General features: G+C 36.0%; 1 protein-coding gene across 1 annotated transcript in view; it reads right to left on the reverse strand.

The window, feature by feature from the left end:
• Nucleotides 1–549: 549 nt before the first annotated feature.
• ZMAT1 (zinc finger matrin-type 1) overlaps nt 550–27,185 on the reverse strand; it is a gene marked incomplete at both ends in the record, with an annotated part of 30,429 nt that continues 3,793 nt past the window's right edge. Inside the window, 6 exons of the mRNA XM_084258961.1 lie at nt 550–1,867; nt 3,598–3,697; nt 13,440–13,508; nt 15,105–15,279; nt 15,357–15,458; nt 19,256–19,362. Of these exons, the coding sequence (XP_084115087.1) occupies nt 550–1,867; nt 3,598–3,697; nt 13,440–13,508; nt 15,105–15,279; nt 15,357–15,458; nt 19,256–19,362 (1,871 nt within the window). The remainder of the gene's footprint in view (nt 1,868–3,597; nt 3,698–13,439; nt 13,509–15,104; nt 15,280–15,356; nt 15,459–19,255; nt 19,363–27,185) is intronic.

Here is a 27,185-nt window from a genome sequence, read left to right on the forward strand (position 1 = left end):
TTCAAATTCTTATAACCGACTAATCCTAAAACACTGACTCTTCTGCCTTTTGTTTGACATGCTTCCTTTTCTCTTATGTTCTTATGTTGTTCTTTCTCGGAATCTAGATGTTTTCTTTGTTTCTTCAATTAATTTTCAATTTATACACACGAAACAAAGCTTTCCTGAACTGATATTAAGTATTGCCCTCTTCTCCATCACATGCTAGTTTTTTGTCTAAATACATTTTCTAAACTGATTTCTTTAGTTTCAACCTTAAGGAATCGAAACTAAAAGTTCAAATTCCTAGATCAGACTAATTCTAAAGTATTGACTTTTCAGTCTTTTCTTCAAAACATTCCCCTTTCTCTTATGTCGCTCTCTCTCAGAGAATAGGTTTATTAGGCTTGTTTGTTGCTTCTTTTGATTCAACTTCAATTTGTACACAAAAGACCAAGCTTTTCTGAACTGACACTCACTGTATCCACTTCCTGTTTTCTTCCTTGTTTCCCTAAATCCATATTATTAACCTATTTCTTTAATTTATCCTTGGGTAAACAAAATCAAAAGTCAACATCCAAGAATAGACTCATCCCAAAGCATTTCTTCTTCTGTCTTTTCTTCAACAGATTTCTTTTTCTCTTTCCTGTGCTTACGTTCTTCCTTCTCAGAGTTTACACCATGGCTTTTTTTCTTTTTTCTATGCTTCAGCTTTCCTGAACTGACACTGCATTTATTTCCCTCTTTTTCCCTTTGTCGGATGCTCTTGTCTTTGTGTAGATCTGTTTCCTCGTTATTCCTTTTCCTCTTATGCTTGGACTGCTCCTTCTCTGGCCTTTCTTCGCCTTCCTCCAGGTGCATTCTTCTTTTCTGATGTCTGTGTTTATGACCTTCTTGATGGTGATTGGTATTGTTTTCTAACGAGAAGTGCTTATAAACTTCAGATTCTACACTGTTTGGGCTAGAGTTATTTTCTTGCTGACTAAGGCTCAGGGGTACTGGTTTATCTGGATAATAGTCTCTGGTGAATTGACAATAGGTCACAGAATCTAGTCTCTGTTTGCTGTCATGAGCTGGTAAGCACTGAGGTAACTGGTTTTTCACTGCTTGTGAAATATTGTATGTTCCTGGGTGCATCTGGAAAGTCTCAAATGATTGGAATCTTTGCTCACACATTCTGGGTTTGTAATCAACCATTTCTCTATACTTATGGTTTTCCACAGAGCTATCACTTATCTTTCTGAAACAAGTCTTTGGGTCTAGTCCTCTGGCTTTCTGTACTTTGATATAATCTTCCAATTCATCTTGGAAAGGGTCATTTGACCTCTTTGAATGAGCTGGTAACCAATGAGGTAACTGGTTGTCCACTGGTAAAATATTATATGGTTGTTGGTAAGACTGGGAAGTCTCAAATGAAGAGCTTTGCTCAAATATTCTTTGTCTGGACCCAGAATCAACTTCTCTGTTCCCACGTGTTTCCACAGAATTCTCTCTTATTTTTCTGAAACAAATCTTTGGGTCTAGTCCTCTGGCTTTCTGTACTTTGATGTAATCTTCCAGTTCATCTTGGAAAGAATCATATGTCTTCTTTGAATGAACTGGTAAGTAATGAGGTAACTGGTTTTCTACTATTTGTGAAAAATTGTATGGTCCTGGGTGTGTCTGAAAAGTCTCACATGGAAGTCTTTGTTCATATATTCTATGTCTGGGTCTACAATTGACTACCTCTCTGTATGCATGGGTTTCCAAAGAATTCTCCTCCATCTTTCTGAAAGTCTTAAGGTCTGGTCCTCTAGCTTTCTGCACTCTGATGTAATCTGCACATCCATCTTGGTAAAAGTCTTGTTTCTTCTTTGAATTCTTCACTAGATTAATAACAATGGATTCTCTGCAAAGAAGACAGTAGACAGTTCTTGTTACTCAATTACTCTGAATACTCTCTCTGTTTTCATAAAGATTAGTCTGAAAATAAAAGCTGAAAATATTTTTAAAGATTTATTTATTTATGCGTATAACAGCTGGGGTACAGGCCAGAGATGCAAAGGGATAGTGAGAGGATCTACCAGAGACAGAGTAGGGAACAGAATAGGCAGACTGACTGAAATACACTGCTGAGGGGAGAAGCAGGCAAGACAGGAGAGGTCTGCCTCGCCATGTGGGTTTCTCCCTGGCTGGCCGGGGATCAAACTCATGCTGCAGAGGCTCTGGATTGCTTCATAGTGCAGTGCTTAACCCCCTGTACCAGAAGGAAGTCCCCTGAAAATATTTTAAAGTCTACCTCAAAATAAAAGCTATTAATCATGATTTTTAAAAAGATTTTATTTCATTTATGCATACAAGAACTGAGGTCCAGGCCAGAAATGCAGGGGATGAGAGAATTCGCCAGAAACAGAACAGGTGGATCTACTGAAATACACTGCGGTGGGCGAGACAGGAGAGGTCTGCTGTGCCATGTGGGTTAGCTCCTCTGCTGGGGATCGAACTCATGCCACAGTGGCTGGCAATAGCTTGACAGCACTGAGACTTTAACCCCTATGCTACCAGGGAGGCCAATCATGATTTTTTTGATAATGTTACAAAGAAGCTGCAGGGATAGTCAGGCAACTCTCAAGTACCTCACAATTTTTACACATTTTTTTTTTATTCAGGTCTAGAATGAAAGGGATAGGGAAAAAAGAAGACATATCTGATACTGCTGTCGTACTTGAATTATAAGGCATACTGAGATATGTGGTAAAGGACCAATATTATTTAATGCCCTAAAGATGGTCTGATTAGAATGCCACATTGTTGTTAAAGTTCTGATTATAGTTAGTTCATTGTACAGATCTATGAATGTAATGGAACCCTGAGATTTAAAAAAAAAAAAAGGTCTAGATGAATGTTAATTTGGTGCATCAGACAATTTATTTCCTAAGTATTCAGATTCAATAGTAAATATTTTCTGCTAGAAAATAATGTGACAGAAATCCTATGGTTTTAAGTGCAACAAATCAAATATAAAATAGCTTAATGCCCCTCTGTCCTGCAACTTAGCTAGTCCCCTATTTTCTGTTCACTCTTCTTAAAATAATAGCACAGAATGAAGTAAACATTCATTACCCCACTACATGCCAAGCAAATCACCGTGTACATATTATAGTTCATTAATAACCACTTTATATTAGAGCTGTCCAATGTTACTTACTTGGTAGAAAGAGGGATTCTGCTATTCCAATCCAGGTTTGTCTAACAGCAAGACCTTTGTTCTTAACCACTGTACCTCACTGGAAGAATAAGTGGAGCACTGAATTCCTGGACCTAAACTAGCCTTCCAGGGATTGTTTGGATTTGTATGGTTAGCCTGAAAATGATCCTGTAGCATCTTTCCAAAGGAGAACTATGCTGTCTGGTCAGTAGGGCTGCCAGGTAACCAGTTCTGTCAGTTACACCATCATAGCTAAAGAAATGCCCAGGGACATGCTACTAGTATGCAGTATGTTACAAATAACACAAACCACACCCAGGATCAACTCATAGGGAAATTAATGTCTAGAAAGTTTGTAAAATATATGCAAGAACACTTGAAAGAATTCCTTATATTTGGTGTTATAGGAGCATTTGGGCAAAAATACTTACTTAATTTGATGCTCACTTCCTTGCATATGAGACCGAAACATTTCTAAAGATGTAAAGGTGATATTACAAATATGACAAACGTAGGTTCTTGTACTAAATGCTGGAAAAACAAAAAAGTTCACATTAAGAAGGTAAATATGGATATACTTTGAGTCACATAGCTGGGCAAGAATTTACTAAAGATCATCTACTTGAACTTTCCTAAATTAAAGATAAGGCCCAGAAAGTATAAATGACTTGGTCAAAGTCAGAGACCGTTAGTAACGCAGCTAGCTTCTCAGAACCTATGTTCTTAAATGAAAGCCCAGATTTCTTTACACTATACCACATTGCTCCTCTAGTCTTGGTCTCTGTCCTATGACATCAGTATCTGCCTGTTGATGGTTGTTTTGTGGAAGTGCAGCACCACTTCAAATTTAGCATTCTCAACAAACCTTTGCCTCTGAATCCCTCAACCAACCTCTTTTGTTTGACCCTAATTTTTCCTACCCAACCAAAACCTGAAACATTCCAAAATATTAAAGATGAATAAAATCATTTTTTTTACTCTTACCTGAAAATCACTGTAGTGCATTAGTTTACCGAAAGTAATTTCCACAGACTGATTTTAGATAGGAGAGAGGATCAGTGAGCCCCACTCTCAAGGGAAAAGCTGAAAGCAAAATTCTAAAACAAAACTAGTAGTTACCACTTCAAAAGAGTGAAGAACTACAGAATAGATATACCTATTCTGGTATCTGGTATACCAGCTACCTCTCTATTCTGCTTCTTGGGTAGAATTGGAAGTAGGGAGTACATTATATTTATTTTCTTAATCTCATCATCCTCCCACTTTTTATTTCATCAAAAGAAGCAAATTAATACATTTTATAAGGCAAATATAAAAACAATCTCAACCTAAAAAACAGGCAATAAACTTGGTGGCTACAGGGATTTTAGGGATAATCTAGGTTGTCATGTTTTAAATCAAACAGCAACTTAATCATTTAGATGTGAAATTCATCATTACCAAGTGTATTGGCCTTATCCAAGCTAAGATTATTCAAAAAATTTACAGGAGACTACTGTCAAGGAGAAAGAAAGATGCTGACTTTGAACTTGAGAACTGTACTCACTACTGACATATACTCTATTGTAGGTCGAGGAGAGCTCAGCAGGTTATGCCAAAGTTTGAATGAATGATTCCTGCAAAATTATCTTCTCTCCATGTGCTCTGATTTCATGCTCCCAGGTCACTTTCTGACTATAATTTGGTTTTGCATATTGATACCTTTGATGATCGATACACTTAAAAAAAAAGACACTTTGGGAAATGGAAAGATATATATATCTCCTCCTACTGTAAATCAATAGTAGAATAACAGTGTATTAACTACAATGCTTCTTAGACTTTTCTAAGAATCACCTGGAGTGTTAGTTAAAAACACAGATCCCCAGGAAAACATGATTCACTGTTTCACACTAAGGGAGTACCTGTCCAATTCCTTGATCATTTATGAACATCTTCCAAGTTTGTTTGTGGTTTGGTTTGAGGTTGATCAACTCTGAAGATTCTGGACTTCCTGCAAAGCTAAAAGCTAAATCCAGGCCTATGCATTCTCACAACAACCCTTTTCAGGAAATTAATACTATCCTTACTTAGCAGGTGTGGAAATTAAGGCTGAATTCTCTTGACCAAACTTTATACTTTGAGGGCACCCAAGTTATGCAAGATAAGCAGGAACCCTAGTTTCCTCCAGTCTAGTGGTTCTTAAAGCTGTTTCCTTTAGAACCATACAGACAATAAGGAACATTAAAGATATTCATGCTAAGTTCCACATTAGACCAATTAAATCAGAACCTATAGGTGTGGGAACCAGGCTTTCTTACTTTTTTGAAAACATTCTATAGGACATTCCTGTCTAGCCATTAAGCACCACTGTCCTGGCAATGGTATTATCAAGCCAATGGTCTTTATTATGAGAATAAATTCAGATCATTTATCACAGGTTTTACATATTTTTCAGTGCTTATAAAGTATATTACATAGAATGTTCCCCTCAGTTCCTCCAGAATATTCTAATAGAGGGAATATAGGGCGTTACAGAAGCTGCAGCTCACATGTGAAAGATCCAGAGGCAGCTCTGGAACCAGTGTCTGATTACTATTACCTTAGCCCTTGTCTTCTTCATACACTGCTATTCTTGATCTTTTTTCTAGGATATACATACTTCAGGAAATAATATATAAAATTGTGTAATATATAAGAATGTTTTCTGTGAAGATATGAAGCCTGTTTATTGGCTGCAAGATCAAAATTCCTGGCATATCCTCTTGGGACCTGCTTCGATTATGTCTTTTACTCTCTCCATTCTCCTATCTGAGTCAGCTTCTTGGTCCTGTCTTGTCCAGCTTTGATGTCCTCAGCACCACCATGAATCCTTGGTTCTGACTTCATGCAGAAACTCAAGCTTCTGTATATCATGCATCTGTCTGAGTCTTCTATAACTTAATACTCACAGGGTTCACTTTTCTCATAATCATAGTGCTATCTCATAACTTTATGGACTAAGGTCTTAGTTTTGAAAGCATAGGTTGGGGAAATATAAATCTCTATACTCTAACATTATGTTTCTCAATCTTGGCTCTATATTGGAATCACTTGGGGATTAAGAAAGAAAAAACAACACACTAATGTGTAGGTCCAAAAATTCTAATTTAATTGATTCAAGGGATAGCTTAAGCATTTGGATTTCCAAAAGTTCCTTACACGACTCTAATATGTAGTCAAGGTTGAGAATCACTGGTCTAATATCTTAAATGGGAAAAATAGTTTGAGGGTTATATGTAAGCAAAAATGCAACTTAATGTGGGATTTAGCTTATGAAGAAAAATAGAAAATGTACAATATACATTTTCTAAAATTATGACAGGAAAACAAAATATTTTAAAAAATAAGATTTGTTGATGACCCATTCTGTGATGGATACTGTATATGCTATTTCACTTGATCTTTTTAGAAAAGCTTGTGACATAGCATTATTTTCATTGAATATCTGAAGAATCGGTGGTACAACTGACCAAGTTACTTCAAACATATCTCTGAATTTATGTTTGCCCCTCTGTAAGACACCATCTTTCAATAAGCAATTAGCAAATGTTACTGGTAAAAAATGTGTACTAGTTAACATGTAAAGCACTGAGAAGGATATTGCAGAATAAAATATAAGCCCTTGTCTCAAGGAGGCTAACTCAGCTAAGGGGCTATGACTGATTCAAAAGCTAATGATTAAAACCTATGAGAAATCAGAAGAAGGGGAGAGTACCAAAAGCTAGAGCAGTAAGGGAAGTTATGATAGATCTTGGAGGATAAGAAGCATTTGGACAATAAGGAAAACAGATAACAGCATTCCAGAGGATGTCAACACTATCAGGTATGGGAGAGACAGAAATGAGCATGACATGTTGAATTCAAATCATCTGTCCAATAAACACTGAGCATTTATGCAGCACCAAGCATCATGCTAGATACTAGGGATCCAAGAGAAATATAGTTGGCAGACTGCTTACAAGTCCAAATAATAAACAGATACATGAACAGAGGATTTCAATCTTATTTGGTAAAAAAGGTAACAGAAGTATGTTTAAGGGGTAATGAAGTTCAAAGAAGCAGAGGCACTTAGCCAAAAAAAGAAGGCTGCTGGAAGAGATGATACCTTAGCTAATCTTGGAAGGATGAAAAACAGTTAACTTGATGAAAAGAGTTGAGAAGTGCATTGCAAGCAGAGGAAATTCTGTATTTTAAAAAGTACAGAAATGTTTACAAGAATTTCTTAAAATTTGGAATTACAGAATAAAATATGAAAGGATGAGATGGGAAGGGGGAAAAGATGTCAGATGAGAAACGTATGTTAAATTAAATAAATTATATTTTTTTATTCTATGTGTTGGGAAACCCTGAAGTTGTTGAAGTAAGAGACGACAGGGTCAACTGTGTGTTTTAGAGAAATTTCTCCTCTGGCTGCAATATGGAGGATGAATTTGAGAGGAGCAAGTCTGGAAGTTAAAAAGACCACAATCATAAGGTAAGTATACTACATCAGGTAAGAGATAAGAAGACTGTGGGATAGAAAGGTCACATTAGGGGCAAAGTAGAGCAGGGAAACTGGCAAAGTGTTTAGGGTTAAAACTGGAAAAATTTAGTGACTGATTGAACTGGGAGATAAGTGAGAAGGAAGACTAGAGGAGTCCAAAATAACTCTCAGAATTCTAGCAAGTGAGTGGACGGTGATCCTATTAATTGAAACTGGAACTTCACAAGGAAATGTTGTCTTAGAGAGTGATTGAGTAAACAATAATGAGTCTGAGTTTAACTCACAGAGTCTTGATATATCTACTGAGACTTTCATATGAAGGCATCCAACAGGCAGTTAGATAATAGGAGTCCGAAAGGCAGAAGATTGGTCAGAGAGATTTTGGAGAAGCCAGAGGATGGGATTAATTTAACAGTCAAAAGTGGATGAGGGCCTCCCCGGTGGCGCAGCCTTTAAGCGCTGGGTTGAGAAGCTGCCCGCAGCCTCTGCAGCGCCGGTTCAATTCCCGGCTGCTCCCGGCCACTGAAGGAGGATCCCGCATGGCACGCAGACCTCTCCTGCCGCCCGCTGCTCCCCTCAGCAGTGTACTTCCATCCTTCTGCCTGCTCTGCTCCCCGCTCTGGCTCTGGTGAATTCTCTCACCCTCCCTCGCTTCTGACTGTACCCAGTGTTTGTATAAATAAATAAATAAATAAATCTTAAAAAAAAAAAAAAGTGGATGAGATGTCCTGAGGACAATGTATGTATAGGCAGGCCTATGAATAACACAATGATAAAATCATGGACAGTGCTACTCTTCAAGATGGGAAGAGGAGAGGGGACTTATGAAAAGGCCAGGAAGTAAAGGACAGAGTTGTAAGAATGAATAGAAGAGAGTGATGCCAAAAAAGCTGAGAAAGTAGAGATTTTTAAAGAGGAATGAATAGTGAATGGAGTAAAGATGTCCATTGGGTTTAGAAATTTAGAGGTCACTATGAACCTGTGAGGAGTACTGTCAGTGGAGTGGTGGTGTGGAAGGCTGGGGGAATGTGTGTCATTGAATGGCAGTTGAGTGGAGAGTAAGTAACTTTGAAACCAGTAAGAACAAATATGCAAACTCATGCCCCCTCCAAAAAAAAAAAACTGGGCTAAAGAGGTTAGGGAAAGTATAGCAATTAAAGGGTAACTCTGGGTTAAGGGATGATTTAAGGCAAAATACTTGGCAATCCATATTTGGCATCCAAATTTTTCTTGAAATAATAAATAAGACTGTTGAAGGGTGTGAGAAGGGGGAGGTTAAAACAGTGGAAGTGTGGGTTTATAAATGATTGCTAAGGGGAAAGCAAAGGAAAAAGATTACATAGAAATAAAAGTCCTGGATGACAAGACTCTGTAAAGGTAGTCAATTTCTAGACTTAAATAACTTTCCATAACATCACCCAGTATCCTCAATGTAAAAGTACTGATGCAGGGTTGAAATCTTGTTACTAAGAGTGAGAGAATAACAATGAGATATAGGAAAAATCTTATAAAAGGTTACTACAGCGTTAAAGTGTGAGATTACGATAGTGGAAATGTAGTGGAGAAATACAGAAAGGAAAAATATTTGTAGGAAGACTTGACAAGACTTTCTATACATAGGATATAAAGAATTAAGTAGTCAAAGATGCCCTCAAAATTCACGTGTAGGTGACTTATTAGAACATAGTGGTAATACGGGCAAAGACAGAAAACTTGGGATGGTCAAGTTGGTTTTACAGATTCTTAACTCAATTTTAGATATGTTGAGTTACAGGCGAAGGTGAGACATCTAAGTGCAATAATGGGGCTAGAAATTAGTAAGAGAAACAAAACAGATACAATAAATAAAAAATACATACATACTTTAGTTCCATATCATTATGGTAGCCATTCCTGTGCTAATAATAGATCTGGGCTGGATGAGGGACATGAAGAAAGCAGTGAGAATGATGAAGAAAAAGACAGAGATTAGATGGAGTAGAAACATATATTAACAATAGCAGATGGAAAAGGAGGCAGAAAGAAGGGAAAAAGGGTAAAGGGTGAAGTAGCCAAGGTGGCACATGTTAAACTGTTTTTGTCTTACCACTTACTTATAATATGGACTTTTGCTGTTATTGTTCTCTGAAATTCCCATTTGCTAGTTTATATTTTCCATCTTTTTTTTTTTTAAATAGAGGCATGTTTCATTTATTTATTTATTTGTTTGTTTGTTTGTTTGTTTATACATGCACTGGGTACAGTCAGAAGTGCGGGAGGGTGAGAGAATTCACCAGAGCCAGAGCGGGGAGCAGAGCAGGCAGAAGGACCGAAGTACACTGCTGAGGGGAGCAGCGGGCGGCAGGAGAGGTCTGCGTGCCATGTGGGACCCTCCTCTGGTGGCCGGGGAGCAGCTGGGGATCGAACCTGGGTCGCAGAGGCCGCGGGCAGCTTCGCAACCCAGCGCTCAACCGCTGCGCCACCGGGGAGGCCCTCCATCTATTTTTTAATCTTCAAATGTTTTCTGTTCTCAAAGTGGACCAACCAAGGCAAGATTGAAAAATCTGTTCTTTGAGATCTAGCTTCAGAAGCTAGTGTAAAATTACTTCAATCATTGGATTCAATTATGCTGATAAGCATCCCCTCCCTGGCCAAGTGAAAACTATGACCAATTCCTCCTCTTATTCTAATAACTGAAATGCTTAACTCCCTTCAGAAGTAACCAGTACATACAATTCTCACAGCTGACTCAATTCCAACTTACCTAAAAATGCTTCTAATCTAGAAGCTACTACCCACATCCCAGCAAGTGGAAGTCTGATATTTCACCGAACACCTACCACTTTCAGAAGTCCTACCACTTCTATTTCTACATCTGCCTAAACCAATAATCCTCAAATTTTCAGAAAAAAAACACAGATCTCTATGTAACTTTTGGGGATATATTAAATCACATTATATAGGAAACTGAAACAGTACAAACACAGTGTAAGCACTCAATAAATAAAGATTAATAGTTCACTGATTCATATATTTAACTAATCTCTACCAAAACCGGCCTATTCTTTACCAGTTTTTATTACTAGCACTGGAAATATAGATGAGCTGGAGGAAGTGACTTCCCTCAAAGACCTTACATTCTACTGGGAAACAACAACAATGGAGAGATAATGAGATATGCAGGGCAAGAAAGCACAGAAGTCGGGCCTCCCCGGTGGCGCAGCGGTTGAGTGCTGGGTTGCGAAGCTGCCTGCAGCCTCTGCAGCGCCGGTTCGATCCCCGGCTGCTTCCCGGCCACTGGAGGAGGGTCCCGCATGGCGCGCAGACCTCTCCTGCCGCCTGCTGCTCCCCTCAGCAGTGTACTTCGGTCCTTCTGTCTGCTCTGCTCCCCGCTCTGGCTCTGGTGAATTCTCTCGCCCTCCCGCGCTTCTGACTGTACCCAGTGCTTGTATAAATAAATAAATAAAGATAAATCTTTAAAAAAAAAAAAAAGAAGTCACTGCTTCTTTAAAAAAAAAAAAAAAGAAAGCACAGAAGTCTTAAAGGAAGTAAAAAGGCTTCCAGGGCAATAGGAAATAACATGTCAAAGAATGAGTAGGAGTTAGTCAAGAGGAGAGGGACATGAAGAGGGTCCAGGCAGAATACCAGCATGAACAAGGGCACAGAGACAAGAAATAGGGTTAACAGTCTTGGGAAACCATGAGCAGTTTGCAGGTTCTGACCCGTAGAGATTATGGCAGTATTTCCAGGCGATAAATTGGAGAAAGTAGGCAAGGAGAAGATAGTAAAGAGCTATCGAGCTTAGATTTTATCCTTCAAAAATGGAGAAACAATTAAGAATTTTCAAGCAATGGAATGACATGGAGAGATTTATACTTTAGATGAAACACTCTAGTGGTTAAAGGGAAGGCAGATTTGAGTAGACAAAAACTAACAGCAGGGATATTTGGGAGAGTGGTTGTGGCAATATTCTAGAACAATGCTTGTCAAAAAATATTGTGAATACAAATCACCTAGGGATCTTGTTAAAATGCAGATTCTGATTCAGTAGACCTGTAATGGGGCCTAAGATTCTTTTTTGTAACAAATTTCCAAGTGACGCCTATGATGCTGGCCACAAACCACACTTTAGTAGCAAAGCTCTAGGAAAGACTTTAAGGGCCTTTACAGGAAGAAAAGGGCTGAAGACAAGGAGACAGTATTATTCAGGAGGTAAAACAGTCATGTTTTGGTGCTTTATTAGAGAAAGAGAAGGAGGTGGTGTTGGGGGAGTCACAATTAATTATGTTTCTATTTTTTTAATCAAACTTTTTTATTTCTTACATTGTTGTTCATTTTTGTACAATATTTGATTTCTCCCCATAAAAATTTCCCACCCTAACATCACCGACGTACCGTCACTATAGTCCCTTGTGTTCTATTTTGAATGACTGAGGACTGAGTAGATTTGAAAGTTATGAGTATCCAGGTGAAATAGCAACTGTCATTTGGATACATGAGTCTAAAGCTTGACAGAAAAGTCATATGCATACAGGTGAGAGAGGAAATTAGGAAAATAGACTAGATCATGTTTGTATAATAAGCTCAAGAATAGAACTATTAGAACATATTTAGGTAATGAATTATAAAAATATTCCCCCAAAGAAACCAGAAAAGAAAACAGAAACACAGGAGAAGAACTAGAGTACGAGGAGTTACATAGGACAAAGAAGATAGTTTCAAGGAGGGAGTAATGAACACTGTCACATGAAGCAGAAAGATCTAGTAAAGAAAGAACTAAAAAATAACAGTAAGTGGAAGAGAAAAAGAGTAGGAGGAAGAGAGAATATGAAGAGGGAATAGGATACACTAGTAGTGAGAAGATGCCTGTGGGGAGGGGGGGGGAATGGAAAAAAATATGGTTAGAAGAACAAGTGGATCACTCCAGTCAGGATCAGAATCTTTCCTGTGCTTGAATTTTGCCACTCTACCTTAGCTCCTTTGTTCACACTCTCTCCTTTCCACTTCTGCCAAACTCAATTAAATACTTCTTCTATGAAGATTTTCTGAACCATGATGTTTCATCCTTTGGTTATCAAAAATATGTACTCAAAGATCTATGTCTGTAACCTCTAGCAATGAAATGGTATTAACCCAACTAGTTTTATATGCTTGCTCCTTCAGGGAAAATGGTATATCCTTGTTTGTATTCCCATAATTAACTAGCTTAGCACCCAAGAGACACTTAAACCATACTTAGTGACTAAACAATACAACCACATGACACATGTTCCTTATGTACATATGATATAATGTGAAACCATAGGAATACCGATATTGATTCTGTAATTAATAAAGATCACCTAAACCTTCATAGGCCTCATTTTCTTGAAAACCAACAAACAAGAACTAAATGGACTCTGAAGTCTTCATGCACTTAAAATTCTATGATCTCATGGGTACTATCAAACAGTAAAATTATATATATATATAATATATGTACATATTTTAATGTACATATATTATATATATGCCAGTATGTTTTGTAAAACGTCAATTTCATGTGACAGAGTTTTAGGATATTTTTACTGTTTACCATTTGCATCTGACTTTTTTGGAAGAGGCTTCTCTCTTACATTTTCTACAAATGTCTTCCTAGCTCATTTCTTTTGTGCTTTTTCCCAACACAATGTTGTTGGACTATTAATGAACTATTAAAGGAAGCAGGTCAGAGCTGGCAATACTTGTTTGGATTACTCAAATCCAAATCACTGCTGGAAGAGGAAGGCATGGTCTTGTCTTTAATCCCACCTGGAGGAGGCTTGACAGCATGGGGCTTCAGAAAAGTTGACTCCGCAGAAGTAGTAATAGGCACGCCTGCTGAAATAATTGTAATGAGAAGTGATCAACATGTGCTCAGCTATTAGAGCTGCATTCATTATCACATATTAGGAAAATTTAGAATTCTTTAAAAATTCACTATCTTTACACTTTTTTTTTTCACACAGGGATGCAGGATAAAGGTACTCAGGTTAAAAATAATTTCCTCTGTAAGAATGGAAGTTAGTATACAAGTCTGTCATTGAATTTCTCTAACAAAAATAGAAGAAGGAATGCTCAACATCAGGCATTGCCTAATTAATTCATCTGAAGAATCAATGAAAGCATTAACGCTGCCTTAAGATAGTTCGTGAAATTGTTGTCAGTAAAAAATAGATGGTACCACCTTCTAAGTTGATATATTTCTTAAGTAACACAGTAAGACATCTATTCAATTCAGATTTGTGATTTTTTATATCAAAATAAAATCTATATAGTTGTTTAGCATTATAAAATTATACGGTTCCACCTATTTCAGAGCTCTTTCATTTACTTTCCTCTCCGAGACCAAACTGAATTTTGGGGACTTAAGATAAAGCTTTACAAGACTCTTTCTCTTTTAGGGCACACTAATTCTGTCCCTCATCAGGCTGATGGGAAGAAAACCAAATATATGAAAATTGGAAAGGCTAGTATAAATTTAAAAATAATTCTGGTCTCATTTATTGGAAAACAATATATTAAAAAGTTGGCTGAGGCTTACACTATGAGTTTGAATTTCATGTTGATTAATTTTCCATGCCAGGCATACCTTATTCCTAAAGAATTGACGCTAGTGATAATGTGGTATTTATTTCAGAGGATTAATCATCTTATTTTTTGTTCTAGCACACACACTTTTCAAAGTACAAATTGAATTTTCCAGGATGTACTCTGCCACCTCAGGCCAGAGATGAGAGCTTTGGTTCAGATCTCATATGCACTGGTAGCCTAACAACTCTGGAAAGAGGAAAAGAGGTAATGCTTTATAATTCTCTGTATCATTGGGATTTAGCACAAAATAAGCATTCAATAGCCTAACTGAATGCTGGTGGTACATTTTCTTTGTATTCATAGGTGGAAAAGAATGAGATATCAGGGTAGGAGAGTCTGTAACTTATTTATTTCTTGCTTACAGTTACAGTTAGGAAATGCTACACCATAACTACATTGTTGGAAGACAATGGTTGGAACACATATGAGATAATCTTTTAGAGAGTACTAAAGCAAAAAAAAAAAAAAAGAAGAAGAAGAAGAAAAATGAAACAGATGCCAAAGTGAAGTAAGAAGGAGCTAAGATTTAATGATCTGATTAGAAGCTGGAGAGCTCAGATTACTTGTTTCTTTTTAACAGCACAGCAAATCACTTGCTTTTATTTGCATTAAATAAACTGAAAAGGAGAGCTCATAACATTTCTTAAAATACAGGTAGCAATTATAATCTCCATATTAAATGACAAGGACACAGAAAGAGATTAACTGGGCATAAGGAAAAGAATCAAGTTACTGCCCTGAAGTTAAGGTCTCTAGCTTAAGAAAAAAGAAAAGGATGTCAGAGTTGGGGGAAAAAATGATAGAGAGAACGGGCACTGAAGCTAGAGTTGAATGTAATCTTACCCATCGTTGGCTGAAATCCTGATGGTGACACCTGATCGTGCTCCTCCATAAATTGCTTCAGCTTTTTAGCATGGACTTTCCCCAAATAGTGAGAATGAGCAACAACTGGAGAGCTAAAAATCATGTTGCAGAGATCACAAAATTTGTTTCTGTCCCTTGCTTCATGCCTATGCACCTAAAATAAGCACAATCTTATTAGAAAGATTCAATAATTCCACGTACAGAATGAGAACATCAACACAGGCCACTCACCTGAAAATTCCTAACATGCATCTTCATTTTCTTAGCAGGCACTTCATTTTGTTCCCCATACATTTGAAAATAAAACCTAACATTTTGAACATGGTTTTCACTCTGAAAAAAGACATACAATATGACTTTATTTATTCAATAACAGAAGTATCCCAAATTTACTTCTTTAAATTTGAGGTCACACTTGTGTGATCTAATCTTTAATCTCACATAGAGGGATCTAGTGTACAAAGAAAGAATTGTACATGCTTTCAAATGTCTAAATCTTAGCTAAAATTAGAACTATGTTTTAATTTAAAGGGCACTAACTTTTTGGTTCTTGTTTTGACAGAGACTTCCAGTTGCTGCTCAATATCAAATCCCTTCTTCCTTAGTTACACAATATAGGGCAATGCACCCAGTTAAGACTGCATTTACAGTCCTACTTTAGGCAAGATGGAATCATGTGACAGGATTCTGGCCAATAAGTTACAATATAAAGTGTTGCGTGCAACTTCTGGGAAGCCTCCTTAAAAGTCTAGGAGTAGGCCCTTTGTCTATCCTCCTTCTCTCCTGTTTCTTGAATTAAGATGCAAAGGTCAGCATTCCATCCATCATCTAGGGCTAGGGGGCATCTTGAGGACAAAAGCTAATTCATCAAAAGACAGAAAATGCCTACGATCCTTATGATGTCATTCAGCTGTTGTTTCAACCCTGTACTACCTACTTCTCTAATTCTTTTAAGTGAGGAAATTAATCCTCCTAGGTAAAGCATATTAGAGAAATCTTTGAACAAATGTATAACAAACTATAAAAGAATAACCAAAATGTGGTGTAGGGAGAAGGGAAACTAATGTTCCTGAACACATACTATGAACTAATCACTTTCTCTATAGAATTTTAAATTGTGGAATATATGTGTCATACAGAAGGGTACAGGAAACAATATAGCTGGTCTATACCCACCATCTAGCTGTCAACATTTTGCTGTATTTCTTTCAGATCTCATTTTCAAAAGAGGTAAAATTTTTAAAATACAGTCCTATTCTTTTCATGCCCATTATCTCTTTCTCCTCACCCCTCCCAGGCAACCACTATCTTAAGTTGGCTTGCATCACTTCCTTTTATCCTTTACTATGTAAGCATGTACCCATAAAATAGTATTATATACTATTGCCATTTTAAAAATTTACGAAAATGCACTAATTCCATTGTTATTCTTTTTAAGCATTTTTATAACTGTATTTCTAAAATTTGCCTATATTGATACATATAGTTGTACTTCATTTGTATTCGATGGTATATAATATTCCATTCCATATGGTATTCATCAAATCCCCTACTGAAGCAGTTATGTTCTGTTTCTTTAGCTATTATAAATAGCTTTAGCTATTCATTGAACACATGTAAATATATTTCCTAATACACATGTCTAAAAGTTTTTTTTTAAATAGATACCTAGAAATGACATTCTTGGTTTATGAGGTATAAGGACTTTCAATTTTAATAGGCATTACAAAATTTCTCTCCAAAGATGTTTTGAAGTTTACATTTCCAAATGCAGCATATATGAGTGTTTCTGTATTCACATATTCTCTTGAACTATTAAGTGCTATCAGATTTTAATTTCTTCCAGCACGATGGTTTTGATAAGATCACTCATTATCAATTTAATTGACATTTCTTGTACGATCACAAGTAAAGTTAACTATCTTTTCTCTGGCCCATTCATATTACTTTCCCATTTTTTACTGAGTAGTTTATTGTTCCAACTGATATATAGTCCTTAGTCTAGACACTATTCCTTTGTTAATTATATGGGTTATAAGTACTACACAAACTATGACTTGTCTTTTAACTTTATGATGATTTTGTATCATATAAATTTTCCTTACCAGGCATCATGATTTATTTTAAATCTATAGTAATGAGAATTTATTATAGAGACAGGCAAATAGACCAACACAACAAAACAGAATAACAGCCTCAAAACAAATATATATATACATACATACATATGTCTGTGTACATCAGTAAGGCAAGAATGGACTGTCAAATAAATAGAGCTGAAACACTTGGCTATCTGTATTTAAAAAAATAAAAAGGCTGCTACCATTATCAACATCTGAAAACCAATACTAGACACATTAAACATTTTAAGATAGAAGTAAAAATGCTAAGGTATTAGAAGAAAATAAAGGGAAAATATCTAGATGACAAATGTAGAGACTTCTGCAGTACTGTTATATTTTATATGTACAATAAATACTATATTGAGATAGTCTGACAGCATTAACCAAGCTATATACTGAAGGGGAAAAATATCACCTTTTTAAATAGAATACTTGTATGGAAATGTTTTCAAATATATGGGAATATATAATGTTGATTTGATGATTTAGCAAGCTTAAGCACTAGACTTACAGATGGCACTGAAATTTAAATTAAAAATATGCTATGCCATTACATAATACAATGCTTTTTAGCCATTAAAATATTGTAGAAAAAGAAAAAGATGCAATGATAGGACAAATTATCCAGAATATGCTCTAACATGAAAAAGTAAATATAAAACAACATAGCACAGTATTATTCAGGGAATAGTATTCTCTTTTGTAAAAATGTGTAAATGTGTTTGTGTGTGTGACAGTTTGTGTATGTACAGAAAGCATGCTGGAATGATATAAGCAAAAGGGAGTTAAATGATGGTTACCTGCAAGTGATATGATTGATTTTTACTTTTCATATTTTGTGTATGTTTTACACTGAACAGTACTTCATAATCCCATAAACAGCTTTTATTTTAATTTAAATTCCAATGACTCCAACTACAATCATCACAGAGACAAACATGATTGTGTCTCTTTAACTTTAATCTTGAACTATGAGGTATGGGGATGTACAAGGCACACTCACATATTTGAGTCTCACAAGTACGGTAAGAGAGACTTAGCAGGCTTAAGAAAGAATCTCAGAGAAGTAAAGTGACTTTGCCCAGAGTTATATAACAGTGATGGAGTTAAGTCTAGAATCTATGTCTTTTCAACCCGTAGCCAACAGTTTGTCTATCTGTAATTATAGTGGTTGATTCCTGATCACCATGAGGACTGAAATATCAATAGTTGCCAAATAGTTTATAAGAATAGCAATAGGAGAAACAGGATGAGGTGTTTTAAAAAGTAGAGCTGGCATTTTATTTCTTCACAGTAAATCTGTCTAGTACTTCTGGTAAGCCCAATACCAGATATGAAAGACATCCAATGGCTCATAATCTGATGCAGAAGTGGGAGGTGATGCCAAATGAAAGGAAAAAACATCGGATATGAAATTAGAAGAAATCATTTTTAGGCTTAGTCATACCAATGACTAGCTACAGAGAATCACTATCCCTTTGGGTCTGAATTTTCTAATCAATAAACCAAGGGAGGAAGAACATTAAACATCCCCTCCTCCAGCTTCAGAATTCTGTGAAAGGTTCTGTATCTAAAAGCATGTGCTAGCTGGTGCAAGATTTGTTCATTTTGTTATTACAGTCTTCTTTTGCTGTAAAAGAAGAATCTGGAGTTCTATAATATCTTGATTCACATTAATAGTTTCCTATTCAAGCATTACAATGCCTCCCTCATATTTGTTTACTACAAGGACAAGAAGAATATAGTGATTTGATGAATACAAGGGAGGCAGAATGGTGTGAAGTAAAGAAAACATGTTTTGGAGTAAAAAAGACTGAGTTTAAACTCAAATTCCCTAGATTTAAGAGGTAAAGTTACTGCACTGCTTTGAGCAAGTCTCCTCATCTATCAAAGAAAAATAACATCACTTACTTCACAGAATTCCTTTAAGAATCGAAGAAGATAACATGACATTTATTGCTTACAATTAGACCTACTTTATAGGCTATTCCCATTATTTTAACCTACCTCATAATGTGAAATTCTTTGTGATTCAAACTGCAGCACCACTCCGCATACATTACAAAAATTATCTGTAAAAAGTTCAGCCTTTTTCTGTTTATTCCAAGTTGTATCTATGAATAAAATACAGAAAAGTGAGACTGTAAATCACACTAGGGAATATAGATAAAAGAATCATTTTCATTCTTCATCTATATATTATTTCATATACCACCACCTCAAATCTGTTCCTGATTCAGTAAGTGGAATTTTGACCTTATAACCAATATAACTTCATCTATATTTCTTGTCAACGGCAAACTTTTTTGTGGGTATAATATAATGAATGTGTTGACACTCTGACTATAGAGAATAAAAATTAAAACAGAAAAAAAATCTAAAATTATGAAAGATATTGGAGTGGTGACGCACATGAAAATGTACTTAAAAAAGATATGTCTTTCTTTAAATGGCATGCTGTCCTAATCAATTCAAATATAATTAAATCTACTCTCAAAAATTTCAGGAGTAAACCTCCATTCTTAATTGGGGTTTCACATCAAACTCATATGCACAGTTTTTCTAAATCATGCATACTAAATTAAAATATCTGAGTGATCAAATCCAACCAAAAATGACTCTAATGATCAACCATGTTGGGAATCAATGCCCTACAGCGCAGACTCAGTCTTTATACATTATGGTTGTCCAATATCTATTTGGTGACAAAGTTGAATATAAAGGTGTTGTTATCTAGAATGGTATTAATCAAGTTAACTATGCTTACTCTAACAGAAAAGAAGGGAGGGAGCGATGGAGGAAAGAAAAGAGGGAGGGAGGGAGGGAGTAGAAAATATTCCTTGACACTACAAACCTATTTGTAGGGCTGAGGCCTAAGAATCTGTTTTTATTTTTTTTTAAAGATTTATTTTTATTTACTAATGCATACAAGAACTGGGGTGTAGGCCAGAGGTGCAGGGGTGTGTGTGTGTGAGAGGACTCACCAAAGAAAGTGGGGAGCAGAACAGGCAGATCTACTGAAATACACTGCTGAGGAGAGTAGTAGGCAAGACAGGAGAGGTCTGCTGTGCCATGTGGGTTAGCTCCCTGGCCTGGGATCAAACTCATGCCACAGTGGCTGGTGATGGCTTGATAGTTTAGAGACTTTAATCCCTGCACCACCAGGGAGGCCCAGAAAAAGGTCCACTAGTAATCTCTTAAACAACCAACCTAATGCTCCTAGTTCAACCTTCTGCTAAGATAGTTCTCAACCCAAATTGCACGCTAAAATCACCTAGGTTGTTTTTAAAACACATACAAAGCGGGAGGGGAACGGAGAGGAGCAAGAAAAGTGGGGAGAGAGTACAACGGACTGCGATGGTGGACTAATAGTGCTTTGGTGGTGGGTGAGCTGTGGGTAAATACATCTGAAGGAGGGGGACCCTATACTTCCAAAATATCAACAACAAAATGTAAACAAATGTTACCTCAAAAAGCAACAACACAAAAACACACACACACAAAAGAACTAATTGAACAGAAAAAAAAAAAAAGCAACAACAACAAAACCAGACTCTACCACAAGCCAATTAACTCAAATCTCTAGGAGATTCTGGTCACATTTTATTTTTATTTTTTTTTAAGATTTCCAAGTGATTCTGTTGCACAGTAAAGGTTGAGAAGTAATGTTATCTTTTTAGTAGCCAAATTTTGTATCTGAAATCTGTTTTCCTAATGTAGGGGACCTCAAACTTCAGTGTGTACCAAATAGAATCAGTGGGAGACTGTCAAAAGAAATTACTGGGGGCCTCCCCGGTGGCGCAGCGGTTGAGCACTAGGTTGCAAAGCTGCCTGCAGCCTCTGCAGCGCCGGTTCGATCCCCGGCTGCTCCCCGGCCACCGGAGGAGGGTCCCACATGGCGCACAGACCTCTCCTGCCGCCCGCTGCTCCCCTCAGCAGTGTACTTCCATCCTTCTGCCTGCTCTGCTCCCCACTCTGGCTCTGGTGAATTCTCTCACCCTCCCGCGCTTCTGACTGTACCCAGTGCTTGTATGTATGAATGAATGAATGAATGAATAAATAAACAAAGAGATTACTGGATCCCATCCCTGAATTTCTGTTTCAGTAGTTCTGGGGTGAAAGAAAGTCTAAGAACATATATTTTCTAAAAGTTCCTTGATGACACTGATGCTGTTGGTCCAAGGATCACACTTAGAGAACCACTATCCTAGAGCTTCCTCAAAGTCATGACAAGTATAATCCTTCTTCTAAAATGGCAATTCTTCAATATTTTAAGAAAGTCATGAGGTCTTCATTCCTTCCCTTCTTCTTGAGCCTTTTTGTAAATTAACCCCAGTTTCATCATACAGCATGATTTCTTCTTTTCTCTAGTTTGCCTGCATCCTTCCATTCATAAAGTGCAGTCTACACACAATCATCCTAATCAGGCCACAATAACAACAAACAAGTAAATGATATCTTCATCTCATTTTTTTAAATTGTGGCCCAAAATATCCCATGAAATAAAATTTAGTCTTAACCATTTAAAAATCCATAGTTCGATAGCGTTAGACATACTTATTTTGAATATTTCTCTTCTATTAATATAGTCAGAATTTTACCATTTTGGGGTGGTTACATGACTCTGTTGACTTATGCTAACTTTTTATTTTATTTATATATATATTTTGCTTTGATGATTTTTTATTATTTTTTACATCATTGCTTATTTTTAAACAATATTTGCTTCCCCTCCCCGCTTCACTCATGCTAACTTTTGACTAAAACACAAACTTCTTTTTCACATAAAGCTAGTTAAACTCTACCCTCCAGGACATAGTTATATAGATAGAAATGTTTCTGGGCCCCAAAATAGACCCAATATACACACATATTTGTTCTGCTTAAATTTTACCTAGTTAGGTTCTACCAATCATTTTTTCCTTCAAAATCTGTTTAACATCTTCAATCTGTTGACAGAATGCTTTGTGGAAGGTGGCTTTCTACTGAGAACGCTTATAGATGATGGAAAATTACTCTTTAGAGGCTATTCTACATGGCTAAATACTGCTCAAGCTGCGTTTTCCTTAATTAGACATGAATGTGATACTCTTCTACTTTCTAAAGGTGATACCCAAGCCTTGGAGAGGTCAGACAATTTTCTCAGAGTCACACAGCTAGTGTCAGAGCTAGGGTTTAAGTCTAAGTCCAACCAAGATTTCCTTGAGAGTTGGTTCTTAAAAAGTGGTGATGGACAGAAACTAGATTTTTGGTGTTGAGTATAATGTATAGATGTTGATATGTAAGTCTGTATAACTGAAATATATGGTATAAACCAATATTACTCCCCCCCAAAGAGCCCAAGTTATGTTGAATGAGAGACTTCATTCTAGGATGGTATATATAAGAAATATGTCTGATTTGCAAGCAATACTAAATAAATGTTCCTTTAGACCCCTCTCTAAGCCCATCTCCACTATTTGAGATATGATTTCTAATTCCCAGAAAACCAATATTACTCCCCCCAAAGAGCCCAAGTTATGTTGAATGAGAGACTTCATTCTAGGATGGTATATATAAGAAATATGTCTGATTTGCAAGCAATACTAAATAAAATGTTCCTTTAGACCCCTCTCTAAGCCCATCTCCACTATTTGAGATATGATTTCTAATTCCCAGAAATAAATGACCTATATAGGCAATTGTGAAGTGGGAGAGGAAGCTGCTGATAGTACACACTTTTTCAGCCTGTCTCAGGGGGAAGGCCTAGTGAGTAGAAAAACCTCAGGGAGTAGATATTAAATTAGGGGCCAGGTGAGCAAATGACTTTGGCTGTGGCAGAAACTAATGTTTACTGAGCACTCACTATATACCAGAAACTAAAGTAAGTGTTCTGGAAAAGAACTGGGGATTGGGAGTTGCTTCTGGTAGGAATGGGGACTCCTATATTTTTCTCTTTCTTTTTCTTCTTTACACTAGCTCCATGTTTCTTCTCTTCCTTATTAGAATACAAAAGAAATGTATTTTTATTGGTTGGCTGTTAAATATAGGTTAATAGTAATTCTTAATTCCAAAAGCAGTAAAAGTTATAAAAAAGCAGTAGAGAGAAACTGCATTACAGTCTTTATCCCTCTATTTACCTCTATTAACTAGCTGTATGACTAAGAACATAACACTACCTTTCTGATTTCTATTTCTGAATTTTCTTTTGTACTTGACTATATATGGGTTGATGGTCACCAGTGGGGAAATATTTATTATAGACAGGAACACGTATCAGAAGCAAAATTTTGATGGGGCATGTAAAAGTGGACATGAATATTTTAACTGCTTCGACGTCTTAAGACTACCAGGAGACATAAAAGAGTTCATACAAATTTTAGAGCCTAAACATTCAGTCTCAATATTTCTTCTGTTTCACTATGTGCCTCTACTTGTCTATGTCCTAACCCTGGAGCTGGTTCTCTCCAAAATATTTCTTTGCAAAAACATACACAGCATTTCTATTGCCAACTATAATGTTTTAGTCATTAAAGCTACTGTCAAATTCTTCAGCAAATTAAAGTATTATCTTGTTTATAATTTAGGTATAAGTAGCTCAGTTTTCTTCCCCCACGATGAATACACCCAATTCATGGCAAATGCTCACCTACTTTTTAATCTGATTTAGTTAGAAGTTAGGAGGGCTAAGGTTAAAAAATATAAGTAGATTATCCATTTCAAATATCAAATGACAAAATACTGAATGCTACAAAGTGTGATTTCTTTGAACAGGGGAAGGTAAATACCACCTGGTTAGTCTTAGGAACGTCATTTTAAAAATTGAACACTTCCTCGACTTTTTTTATTCCCTAACACATTTGATTTTTGTATGCTATCAGAAATTTCCAAAAGAGATATGGATAGGGGAGCAAGATTTTCTACTCAGAAACAAAAGCCCAGCTTAGTGCAACTTGGTAGGAAGATCATTATTTTTATTATTTATTTTTTTATTTATGTATTTGGTCTATTTCATTTGATTTTTTTTTTTTTTTGAGGCACACCTGGATTACAGCATGAGCTTAATGACACAATGACACAATCATGAGCTTAGTGAAACAATGGCAATGCTATCAGTATACCTTGAATATACTGTCTTTGAGACATAAAGGAGTTTCTGATGCTGATACCATTTCTGAATCTTAATAAAGAACAAAGATAATGAGGAATAAGGAAGCATTGCCAATATGAGAAGAGAACATGTCTGATAATGGAGTGAGGTCTCAAACTGATAAGGCATAGATAAAATAAAACCAATGTTTAATGCACAGTCCCATTTACACTCAAGGTAGTGGAGGGTAAAACTGCTTTGTGATGTTGTGTTCTATGGGCATAATACACTTCCTCAGATTGTCAATTGTTAATAACTTAGGGATGATCTTTAAATATCTGTTATTTTTCAGAAATTTGATATATCAAAAATTTCTTCAGAGTAGAAAAATCTGATCATGTACCCAACCATGACCTATATGCACAGTTTCAGTTTGGGATGATGAAAAAGTTCTGGAGTTTGGATAGTGGTAAAGATTGAGCAATAATGTAAATGTATTTAATGCCATTAAATTGCACACTTAAAAATGGATGAAATGACAACTTCTGTTATATATATTTTACCACAATAAAAAAAAAAAAAGAAAAAGGACAAAAGCATCTTCTCCCTCAACCATGGCATACAGGCAGTTGCCCTGCAAAGTCAACATGCTACTTACAGGAAACTGCTGGGCAAGTAACAAACCTTTCCTTTGCTACCATGACCTAATGACCCTCTCCTGAATAACACCCATGCTGGTTCTTTTAAATGAAGAATGATTCTGTGACAAATATGTGTGCTCCTGTATTTATGTGTGGCTTTAGTTTTTGGTTAGTGATTACATTAACCAACCAAGTTTCTATTAATGAAAGTGTTTAATGTTTACATTTCCTTCCAATATTTATATGACTTGAGAAAATAAAATACTCATAGTTTTTTGAAACGGGAGAGGAAAGTGACCTACAGTACTGGGTAGCAGAAAAAAAGTATGACTTGAGTTGGTCAAATAGACTCAAATTCCATCCCTATCCACAACTATATAACTTTGAACAAACTAGCCTCTCTGAGCCAGTTACTTTTCATCAAAATGTACAGAAATGCAATGTTTCTTCTAGGATGTGGTGAATGCTAAATAAAAAAAATAACATGTTTAACACACATAGGCACGTTAGAGTATGCTTGTTAACTAATACAGAAAGTTTGATCTTACTTAATATTATATATAATCATTTAATTTCAATAAAAGTGATTTTAGAGATCATCTAGCTCACTCATGTCACTTTCAGTCAGATAATTCATTGTTGTGAAGGGCCACCTTATGCACTGCAGGGTATTAGCAGCTTTCCCTGTTTCTACTAACTACAAGTTAGTAGTATTTCCCAGTTGTGATAAATAAAAGTATCTCTAGACATAGCCATATGTCTTTTGTGGGGCAAAACTGCCTCTAGTTTATAACTGATTTAGTCTAATGTCGTCACTTCAAAATGAGAAAACTAAGTCCCACAGAAGTTAAAGGAAATAAAGGATGGGAAAATTACAATGTAAAATATATGGTTCTAGATTTGCAGTTGCTTTCAATCATCAAAAAATTCCAATAGTTTAAGTAGACGGATGTTCTTCAATCAGTGGAATACAAATGAGTACTAACAATTTACATTCTATGGACGTGGGCATTACTAAAACCCACAATGTTGATATAAAATATGTACTTCAGCTTGCATCAGACTATCAGGCCTTGATGATATCAAAAAGTGCCAGAAACTCACACTTTGGAAATATTTGTGGGATTGGACCTACTCCAAGTAGCTTCATTGTTATGCTAAAGTAAGCATACTTTAGCAGTTATAAAATAAATCTTACTTGCATTTGTAACACGATAATTAGATTTGTACAAAATACTAAAATACCTCCTCAGGACAATTCATCATATGTATGGCAAGAACTAGCTATTATATGCTTTAATGATTTAACTATGTAGCTCATAGTACCACTGATCTTGATGCAAAAAAAAAAAATCTAGCATTATAAAGAACCATTTGCTTATCCTATATTAATAAAGTGATAAGAATGGAACAAATCTCAGAGGGGGTTGGGTGCAATATTGTAAACATCTCATTCTTAGCCATAGATTTAAACTCAGGCATTAAGAAATTTGAGAAATAAAAATTTTAATTCTGCAAGGAGTGTATGTACTATATTAGACCTGTAGAGATAACCTCCCTTAAACATTCTTAATTAAAAGGGATTTTAAAAAAGATAGCTGATTTGACCTGTGCTATCTTTTGATACACATAATTTCAGGAAAGAATGACCAGAGCTCAACGAGACTGGGAACTGACCTTGTTAACCTTGTCAAAGTGTTTCCCCTAAAGCATTTCCCTAAAGGTCACACTCCATTTAAAGAATTTTCAAAGATATTAATTGTGCTAGAAATACAGATCTGTACCTGTCAATATTCTGAACACATAGCTATAATGCTATGTAATATCCTTATTCGCTCAGTTTATAGAATTAGTATCTGACATATGAGTTTGGCAAGTTTTAGTTATTTTCACATAGATTACAGCAATCACAAAAATAACTGAAGGCTTTCTCAGAGCATATTAACAATTACCAAATACAATGGATTTTACAAAATAATTGGGAGTAGTAATTATATGTTTAATAGTCCTTTGTCTTTATTTAAACTTAAGTCCTTGGGGCGGGGGAAAGGAGGGATTGGGGTCAAAATAAGGGGGTTGCAATTGTATGGGGAATATAAAAATAAAATTAAAAAAATAAACTTAAATCCTTGATCTTCATCATTATAAGTATTCTGTGGCAAGTTCAGAAGTCATACTTGTGATCAGAAGCTGAATTAAAGTCTGTTATCTACTAATTTACTTGATC

The sequence above is a fragment of the Talpa europaea genome (assembly GCF_964194135.1).
Source record: "Talpa europaea genome assembly, chromosome: X".
Classification (NCBI taxonomy): Eukaryota; Metazoa; Chordata; class Mammalia; order Eulipotyphla; family Talpidae; genus Talpa; species Talpa europaea.